Below are 11,245 nucleotides of genomic sequence, written 5' to 3' on the forward strand. Positions count from 1 at the left end.
TTCAGAAATATTAATTTATTTTTATATTTTATATTATATTCTTTATAAATATCATATAAATAATTTTTAATATTATATATAATATTATTAGGATAAAGAGAAGAAGAATCTTTAAATGAAATTAAAGTATAATAATATAAAATTAATATTTTTGGTAAAACTTTTAATTTATATCTAGAGTCTAAGCGAATGCAACTAAATAAATTTCAGGAATATGAAAAAAATATTTTTCCTATTTCATTTTTATTGCTAATATACAAGAAGATAAAAATTCCTTATTACTATTTTCATTTAAAACTAATACTACATTAAAAAAATTCATTAAAATTAAATGAGAAATAGAGTAATAAAAATTAAAAAATTATTTAGTTGCATCATTAAATACTTTTAAAATTCACAAATACTACTACAAATATTTTATTAGTGTAAAAATAAATATATATTAGTATTATTAATAATTTATATAAAAAATAAATATAATAATTCTCTATATTAAAATGAATCTTGTAACAATTGATATGTTGAATTCGAACATGTTAGTATATCATGTAGAAATTTTTAGGCCTCATTCCAATATTACTCCATTGTTTCATTATAAATTAAATGAATGAGATCATAAATAGAAAATAATAATTCCAATTGATTTAATATGATTTTTTTAAATTTTTAATCCATCTTGAACACATAAATTTAAAATATGATATATGAAACGAATATGAAAAAATAAACCACCAATAATAATATGTTGACATATAAATTTTAGTTCATCAATATTAGTATTATCAAATAATATTAAAAATATTTTATGAGTTAATCTATATTCTTCTAAAATTAAACATAATATTGTGAGATGTTGTGAGCAATATGTGATTCATCAAAAACTCTATAAACTAACAATCATTTTTTAAAAAATTTCAAGAGTTATCGATCCAATGACAAGTCACATCTATATACGAATGTGTTTGCCAATGATTACTCCAAATATCTGAACATAAAAAGCCTTTATTATTTAATTTACTAAAATTTTTAAATTAATTTCTCCTTATTTTACTAATTTTTTAATTATACGAGTGAGTATAGTTCTAGGAACACGTTTAATAGATGGATTAATAGATTCTTTATAAAAATCTTCAAAAGTACATTTAGATCAAAAACTAAATAAAATATATTCCACAGAAATAAATTTAGCTAATGATTCTCGTAATTGATTATCAGAATATAAAAATAAATCAGAATCGGTATTTCTACTAGTAGAAAATTTTGATAATTATGCTTGAGAATAATTGATTCCATATTTCATCGGGTACTTCGTTTCTACATGTCATTTCAATGACCCATAGCCACTGCCAACTTGAAATTTATAGAAAGCATTGTAGTATTTATATTTTGCACGTAATTCTCCCGACAGAAGAGTGATCTTTTCAAAATATTTAGTAAAAATAATAGATTGTAAAGGAGAAACTTCCCGAACCTTAGAAGTAATTGTATCAGTACTTCCTTGTATTTCAAATGTTAAAAGTTGCTCGGCCACATCATTGGTGAATTGAATGTTGAGGTTGAGTTCCTCATTTGGATTCACTATTTCCTTACCCCTTTAAGATCAAGATGATGAAGCTCCTTCGACCTCCTTCCATTGTAGTCAGAATTCAAAAGTGGAAGTCGAAAGCATGTAGAATTGGAGTCGAAAGCGTGTAGAAATTGCAAAATTAAGAATGAGAGTAGAGAAGATGTGTGTGGAATGAGCTCTCTATTTATAGAGTTTGAAGAGTAACAAATATTAAATCATGGTCATTGATAAAAAAATGATCAAATGATCTCAACCATTAAAAAATAAACCCCTCCAATGGGTAGAATCATCGATTAACCAACGATTTTAGTCGTTGGAATGGTCACACAAAAAAAACTCAAATAAGCTGTGAAATATTTTGTCTTGTACTGTCTTTCTTTGTAGTTTCCTTTCAAGATTCTTACAACGAGCTTTCAAATCTTCATCAATCAATGAACTCAACTTTTCACCCGTGAAAAGGAATCTATTCATATTCCTCATATTGCTTAGACATTTTCTTCAATGATCCAATTGTTTGATCTACTATGTACAAGAAATAATGAACTCTAAAAGCTTCCTTGATAGATTCTTGAGGTATTTTGGAAGACTCACATGTAACCTCATCAAAATATCTTTTTCTATATATTTATCTCTTTTCAAGAAAAACATGATCAATCTCCATTGTTAAATTCTTTTGTTGTATTGATGACTTATCCAAATTCAGATTCTCTGTACTCTTCAAAAGAAGCAATTAACCCCTTAACCTTGGTTATAGTAGTGTAAATAAGCATGTGTTCAGATTATAAGCCTTTGTTAACAATGTTAACTTTACCCAATATGTCATACCAAATAACCACGCCCACTAAACACTCAAAATTTTCAAGTTCAAATATTGTCAAAGACTTAGCTTCACTTCTTATTTTAGAGTCGGTGTCTTATTCTTCTACAACTTGAAGTAAAACTTTTTTGATTTGTTGAGCTTGAAGTACCATTGCTTTCACACTTTCAATAAAGCTTTCCCATTGAGTGATTGACAATGGCTTGAGAGTTAAACTTTTTACCATCAGACGATCTATCAAAACCTTCCACCTCTTTGTAGAAGGAGAAAATAATGTATAAATCCGTTGTACTACTCTAAAAAAGTCTTTCGATTTTCCATAGGAATTTGCAATGTTACAAAGTGTTAAATTCAAACAAGGACAACCGCATGGAGTGTATAATGCTCTAGGATTTATATCCAACATTTGTTTGTACACCTTGGTGTCTCCCCTTCATATTTGCCTCATTATCATATTTATGCCCTCTTACATTATCAATATCAAGATCAAAACTTTTTAGCACATTTTGTAATTCTTCAAATAACCTTTGTCCTGCTGTATCATCCACTCTCAAAAATCCCAAAAAGTATTCTTCTACTTTCGTTGGACTTGTAAACACATCAATACATTTTATAATCAAAGTCATTTGCTCTTGGTTACTAACATTAGGAGTGCAATCAAGTGTTATAGAAAAGAATTTAGTTTCTTTAATGTTTTGAAGAATAGAACTCTTGATTTTAAAAGCTAACAAACATATCAACTCATTTTGAATTTTGTGACTAAGATAATGATGATGTGTAATTCTTCAAATAACCTTTGTCCTGCTGTATCATCCACTCTCAAAAATCCCAAAAAGTATTCTTCTACTTTCGTTGGACTTGTAAAAATATCAATACATTTTATAATCAAAGTCATTTGCTCTTGGTTACTAACATTAGGAGTGCAATCAAGTATTATAGAAAAGAATTTAGTTTCTTTAATGTTTTGAAGAATAGAACTCTTGATTTTAAAAGCTAACAAACATATCAACTCATTTTGAATTTTGTGACTAAGATAATGATGATGTGTAGTTCTTCAAACAACCCTTGTCCTGCTGTATCATCCACTCTCAAAAATCCTAAAAAGTATTCTTCTACTTTCGTTGGACTTGTAAAAATATCAACACATTTTATAATCAAAGTTATTTGCTCTTGGTTACTAACATCAGGAGTGCAATCAAGTATTATAGAAAAGAACTTAGTTTCTTTAATGTTTTGAAGAATAGAACTCTTGATTTTAGAAGCTAACAAACATATCAACTCATTTTGAATTTTGTGACTTAGATAATGATGATGTGTAGTTCTTCAAACAACCCATGTCTTGTTGTATCATCCACTTTCAAAAATCCCCAAAAAGTATTCTTCTACTTTCGTTGGACTTGTAAAAACATCAACACATCTTATAATCAAAGTTATTTGCTCTTGGTTACTAACATCAGGAGTGCAATCAAGTATTACAGAAAAGAACTTAGCTTCTTTAATGTTTTGAAGAATAGAACTCTTGATTTTAGAAGCTAACAAACATATTAACTCATTTTGAATTTTGTGGCTAAGATAATGATGATGTGAATTTCAGGTGATCAAACACTTAGTGATCGGAAGTCCAACAAGAAGTTGACATGAGAAGTGAAGTCCAGGTGCATCATGAAAGATCAGACACTTGACATATGGATAAAGTCCTGGCAGATCAAGGATAATCGGATGCTAGATAATGATGAAGTCCTGATAAGTTAAGATTAACCGAATGTTAGGTAACAAAAAATCTTAGTAGGTTGAGGTCAACCAGATACTAGGCAATGATAAAAATTCTGATAGATTGAGGTTGATTGGATGTTGGATAACAGAAAATTTTGACAGATCAAGGATGACTAGATGTTGAATGAAGAAAGTTCTAGTAGGTTGAGATCAATCGGATACCAGGTAAGATGAGTTCTTAACTTTAGAATGGATGAAAATAGGATATTAGTTGATTGATACAGGTATTAATTGACTGATATTTTAAAAAAAGAAAGACTTCTATTTCTGATTCGGATCAAATATCAATCTACTTATGCGAACTAAAAATCAAACAGAAGCTTATCTATTCAGATGTGAGACTTGACGGACATATCAATCGACTGATATTCAAATAATAGATAAAATCATATAGATTTTAGAAGGTTTAGAGATCGTTCAACGATAGCAAACTATATTAATCGAATGATGAGTAAGATCAGTCGGCTGATAAACAAAAATCAATCCCGAACTAAAGGCTTTAAAAGAAAGATTTCAAGGTGTTTTTGGAGGCTGAAACTTGAGGGGTTGGAGACGAAGTGCTGCTGTATTTCTCACCATCAAGAGACAATCTAAAACGATATGCAAGCATCCGAAATAAAGTTTCTCAATTGTAAGTGTTTTCACTTTAATTTTCATTTGTATTACTTGTATTTGCTTGTAACAATAAGTATTGTAAGAAGTTTCTTTACCTTTGGAAGGTATTCGAGAAGGAGAAGATTATAATGGTGGTAGAACGCTAGGACGAGACCTTGGAGTAGTCGTCTTGAGAAATGACAAACCAAATAAAATTGATTTTTCTTGTGCTTGTGTTTTCTTTTATATATATTTTATTTCTGTTATGCATTAATGTCTTGTAGACAAGTATGAAATTGAGATGATACGATCGGAGTTAATTCACCCCCTTCTAATCCATAGGTCTTGACGACATTAATAACTATTATAATAATTTTAGATAAATTAAATGATTTTGATAAATTTAAATAATATTTACATAAAAATATAAAAATTCTCTATATATTAATATTTTAAATTAAAAGAATAATTTATTTTAATATGTTATATCAACCCGTTCGTAACTATTATAATAATATAAAATAAAAAATATTTTTAATAAAAAAAATAAACTAGAATGCCCCTTTAATGCTTGTTTTGAAAGAGCATCCTTAATTTTGACCTAACATTCATTTATTGCACTTGATCATGCATGAACTTTAATGCCTGCAGGTTTCCAAAAGGGAGTAGAGCCGAGGCTTCATTTTCTTGAGCATTCAATGCTGTTGGCCCTTCTCTGCGTACATTCTCATTCAGGGACTTGTAACTCTGCCTCAAAACAAACAAAATAATAATAATTAAATCCTATAATATTAAATAATAATAATAAAACAATATAATATAATATAATATAAATGTGTTGAAAGGACACGAGTACTTGTTCTTTGCATTCGTTGGGATGCTCACCAAATATGAGTGCCAATTTCCTAAATACGCTCTTGGATTTCATTTATTCACAGGAATATTATATGCTTTTGTTTTGTGTGAAAACCTTTTTTTTAAAAAAAAAATTATAACAATTATTTGAGCCACTCATTTAAATTGGACAAAAATTAAAAGGAGATCTTAAATTCAGAGAAACATCACATGATGTCCTTCTTTCAAAAAAAAAAAAAATTCAAATGGATCACTAATGATTAATTTTATTTCAAAAATATTTTTTGATCTAATATTATTGTAAAAAATGACGTCTCAGGAAGCACACTAATGATTTTATTTCAAAAATATTTTTTGATCCAATATTATTGTAGCAGCTATAGATAGTTAATATAACATGTAGAAGATATTTAATAGTTGTTATAATGTGTTTAGGATGAAGTTATAATTTAGGATTTATATCGTATAGAAACTACTAAATAACTGCTATAACGTGTAGAAACTATCCATTAGCTACTATAACGTGTTTAAGATGAATTTAGATTAAGGTTTGTATCAACTACATAATAGTTTTATAACTATTTTAAAGTGATTTTGATGAAGTTTAAATAATTTTGATCAAATTGATAAATAATATTTTGATATAATATTATTTAGAAACTCTAAATTCTAAACTTAATTAAACTCATCCAAAATATAGTATAATAGCTATTGAGTAACTTTATACATTGTAATAGGTATTGGATAGCTTCTACACAGTATAAATTCTAAATCTTAAACTCTAAACTCATCCTAAATAAGTTATAGTAGCTACTGGATAACTTTTACACGTTATATCAGCTACTGAGTAATTTCTACATAGTGTAAAAAGTATATCATAAACTCTAAATTCACAATATATTATAGTTGCTATTGATAGCTGCTACAACAATGCTAGATATTTTTGGGATAAAATCATTGAAGGACCACCCATTTGATGATTTTATAAATGATGGACATCATTTGATTTTTGCTCATTTAAATTGCTTGATTAAAAAAAACAATCTAAATTCATCACTGTCTGCTTTAAAAAATCTACTATGATTGTTCAATATATATATATATATATATATATATATATATATATATATATATATATTTGTTGATTTTAAAATTGTTTAAGTTTTCTTTGATACAATTTCTTTAAGGAATACAACAAAAGGGTTTATCATTAAACTTAATCAGTTTTGTTCTCGGTAAGTTTTAGTTTTAATCAAAACTATTAGATAACTTTTAAAGACTCAAAAACATATTTTAAAGATACAGGAGAATAATAACAAATTATTTATTTGTGAAATTTGATCACTTTAGGTCTACTTAACATCTAGATGAACCTAAAGAATATAAATACACTCGTAAAACAATCATTAACATTTGAGAAAAATATAACACAATATCAATCCAATTACTCAAGCAAATTGTACATATTAAGGTTGTCAATAAAAATAAAGATAGTACTTTTACATGAATGACAAATATGGATTCTCAAATGTTGTAACTAGTAAATAAAAACATACTTCTATATTTTCTAATTGTTAATTATTACTTAAAAATTACTTGAAATCTTTAAGAATAATACAAACAAATGAATATATTACAAACAACACTAGTAAGAAGTTTGAAAATATAATGGCAAGCACACAAACAAATGAGTCTCATTAAAACTTCAAATAAAACCAAGTTATGAAGTCCCATAATGAATCTACTTAGCTTGCTTCACATTTCAATGTATAGATAGAATGGATTCAATCCAAGAACGTAACTAGATTTAATTATCTCCATTTATTTAATTTAAGATTTTAACCCATGGTAAAGTTATTATTCTCTCTGTCAATCTCTATCTTCTTGTTCTCGTCAAGGTTTAGTCCAATATGAAGGCGAGGGAAGTGTGCCCACTGCAAGCCAATAAATGAGTTAAGTAAGAAAAATAATTTCTAAATCCCTCAAATACAACTATATAACTTTTCTCAAATGTATATATATTCATTGACTCTAAAAAAATACTTCATATAAGATCATATATATATCACATCAAATTGTTTTACAACATAGTCAATTACCATTGTTTGGCGATTAGAATCAATCATTTTTTCTTTTTGTTCCGAAAGATCATGAACTCATAGGCTCTTTATTCAAAAGGATCAACTCGAAAGTGAATCATGTATCACTTAATCTGAGGAATAGTAGTAGCTAGAGGGTTCATCTTCTATAGGTATACTGCAATGTTTAGCTCTTAAGAAGACTCCTCGTTCGATTTTCTTACGAGTAGAAAGCTTCCTCCTTTTGTTTCAAGTCCAATGTGTTATATTACTATTACACAATTCTTTAGTTTTCTAATCTTGTAGATTTAGTTATTACACAATCTCATTTTAAGTTCTTTTGGGGGACCCCTAATTCTAATAAAATGATTAATATATTAATCTATATATATGATCTATGCTAATTAAGTACTTTCAAGAAACATAAACTGCATCCTTAATATAGGTTGGTATCAAAATTAATTTGACATCCATGATGTTCATGAACTATGATTAACTTAAACTTAATAGGATAATTTCTCTTTTTAAAGAATTAATTGTTATATCCTTTTCCTATTCTGTATCTGCTGAGCAAACTATATATTTCATAAAAATAAACCATATTATAAGGTTTCTTTTTATATATATATATATATATATATATATATATATATATATATTATATATATATATATATATGATTGCCTTTAATTAGACATATTATTATTAATTGTTTTATTAATTATAATTATCAAAACAATGTACTATTTTTTTTCTGCTGATAATTATCATATTCACTTACATTCTTTGCTGCTGAACTGAATGCTTCCTTGTGGCTAATACTAGGGTTGTTTGCCTTTATCCTTTGAATTTCTTCCCTGAAAATAAAATAAATAAATAAATAAACATCAAAGAACAATCATCACTAATGATTCTTGACAAGTAAATATATACATATATTTAATTACCTGACAAACCTATTATAAGCAGAAGGAACTCGTTGTCTCTTTTCTGGAGCTGTTTAACAAAAAGAAAGAATTATGAACAAATTAAATTTGAAGTCGTTAAGTTTTATCGATCTTTGTTTGTTTGTTTGTTTTAATTCTAAGACAATTAATAAATGATACTAGATCATCCTTAATTTTGATGTTTTCATTAACTTAATTTGTTCTTCGTTATTTTATTTTAATTTTTTTTTTAAGAGCATGTGCTTGAGGTTTCCTTGCAATTGGACTTCAACTTAGAGAATGAGCAAACCCTAAAAGGCCAAATGGGTATGGCGATCTTACGACGAATAGGTTTAGTCTGCCCTTGATCGTTATGCGTCGGAGTACTCCAATTGCATTTGGATGATGACGACCCGCAATCCACCCAATTTCTATGAGCTCCGATATCGTAGGCCTGCATTTCAATTTCCTCTCCACCAAATGAATATGCAATGCATATAACCCTAAAATAACTATAAGCACAATAACAAATTAACAATGAATGAAGTTAAATGAAACTAAACCTGGAAATCATGGAGAGGTAGAGTTTCAAGCAACAACGATCCCAAATGAACAGAAAGCAAATTTGAGCAGTGGCCACATCTCACAGATATTATGTTGAAAACAAGCCTATTGTTTGGCACAACAACCTGGAAATTAATCAAGAAAAATATATTCATTTCTTTTAAAAATGTGAATATTAATTAATACAAAATTTAATTAGGGGATCAACTAATTAAGCATCTGAGTCTGTAGATATGAAATATATAATCTTTTCTGTAAATCATAATTATTGATAGAGTAAGGTCTTATGATGACTTGAAGCAAGCAATAAGAACCCCTATAAATCCATGTAAGCCAGTAGAACTAACAAAGTAATAAGTTTGAAGAAAATAATTAGAGAAATAAAATTAAGGAGAAGTATATGACTACTCCTTGTATATTTTCATATGCAAATTGAAAACTAGTATTTCTTTAATTTAATTCCAAGAAGCAATGAACTATGAGAGAGATCTGAGAGAGATAGCTATGAAAAAACTAAAAGGAAAAACTTAGGAATATTCACAACCTTTAATGTTGAGTGGAAGAATGAAAGAGGTCTTCCTCTTTGTCCATCTCCTTCTCAAGTTCAAGACGATGGAGAAGAGAAGAGAAGAGAAGAGGATGGATGGTAATAAATGGAGAGAAATCAAGATCAAACACTCATTAATATGAGAAGAGATGAAAAGACAGTGAGAAGTTTTTCAATCTTCTTTTTAAAAGGAAAAAAGAAAAAAGAATCTAAATGGGTTATTGAAATGTTTCTTTTCCCCAACGTTAGCCTCTCTGAACACTAAAAATGCAAGCATTTATGCATTCCTTGTTCACTCGGCTCTAACTCAAAGGATGAGACAGGAAACCCTAAAAAAAAAAGCTGCAGCTTTAATTCCATCAATGGCAGTGCTCTGACCAGTTCAGCCCTTCTTTTCTTAAATCTCTGTGCCCTTCTGGCTTCTTGTTATTGCAAACGAGCAGCTCTAGCAAAGAATTATCTATATCAATCAAACATTAAAAACAAAAACAAGATAAAGAAAGAAAGTTGCAATTGAAAGAACTTGTGCTGTTTGAAGAAAGATTATTTGCTGGTTAAGGGAAGACCTTTTAGGGCCTTATCTTGTGTGTTCCAAGAAAGATCTCTTCTTTCTAGGTCATGCAAGCATATCATAGAATCTCTAAGTAGGTAGCTGAGTTTTTAGGGTTTAATTAGATTCCACATAGAACTTCTCAAACATATATATGTGCAAACATACGAACGAAGTACATCTTCAAGGGATTGAAATGGAAAAATATTTAATCTCTGGGCCAAAATCTACTTCAAAGCTTAAAAAAAGAAAGAAAGAAAATAAAAAGATGGAGGAGATTCAAAGCTCTTATATATAGTACATTATTTTGTTCATGTCAGATCATCTATAGATCTTCATGTCAGATCACCAGCAGCATATCATTTTGCTAAAAAATGTCAGAAAAAAAAGATCTTTTATGAAAAACAAATGAAATAAATAAATATACAAGTTTCTACAGTATGACTAGATCTGTAGGACACTGTTGAAGGAGCTATAGCTACTCACAGTGACAGGCTATCTAGAACAATATAAATCATATAAAATTTTTAGAAAAGAATCAAACAAAACTAGCTTCGTAGGGGAAAAGCAATACAGTCAAAAATATATATATATATATATATATATATATATTGACCTCTCTTATATGAGTAACATGATGCATCACCATGGAATATAAATGTTTACATATATATTGTACCGCAAGGAAAGTGTTGCAAAAGTTGCAATGCACATAGCAAACGTGCTCCGGGGCAGTGAATTGGGCCATCGAGGACATTTCCGGCGATCGGTATCTTTGAATTGTGTTATGTTGCATAAGGAGGAGGAGGAGTAGTGAGTGAGTGAATGGTGAAGTAGAGGAGGAAGAGGAGGATAAGTAAAGTGGTGAGTTTATAAATAGGAGAAGAGAAGGATTGCTTTCTTGATCTTAAATTTGTTTTGGTGGCATTGGGGAACAGAAAAACAAAAAGGAAGTTGTGAGTGGGGCAACACAT

General features: G+C 28.4%; 1 protein-coding gene across 1 annotated transcript; it reads right to left on the minus strand.

The window, feature by feature from the left end:
- Positions 1 to 7,444: 7,444 nt before the first annotated feature.
- On the minus strand, positions 7,445 to 11,019 carry LOC141819626 (protein YABBY 2-like). Its single transcript, XM_074706875.1, has 6 exons — positions 10,951 to 11,019; positions 9,174 to 9,299; positions 8,953 to 9,064; positions 8,632 to 8,680; positions 8,466 to 8,541; positions 7,445 to 7,540 (listed from the first exon to the last, which is right to left on the minus strand). Exons 1-6 carry the CDS (start codon positions 11,017 to 11,019, stop codon positions 7,445 to 7,447), a joined length of 528 nt encoding a protein of 175 aa, XP_074562976.1.
- Positions 11,020 to 11,245: the final 226 nt, after the last annotated feature.

The sequence above is a fragment of the Curcuma longa genome, chromosome 2 (genome assembly GCF_044706935.1).
Source record: "Curcuma longa cultivar G26 ecotype Majalengka, Jawa Barat chromosome 2, ITB_CL_G26_1.1, whole genome shotgun sequence".
In the NCBI taxonomy this organism is placed as follows: Eukaryota; Viridiplantae; Streptophyta; class Magnoliopsida; order Zingiberales; family Zingiberaceae; genus Curcuma; species Curcuma longa.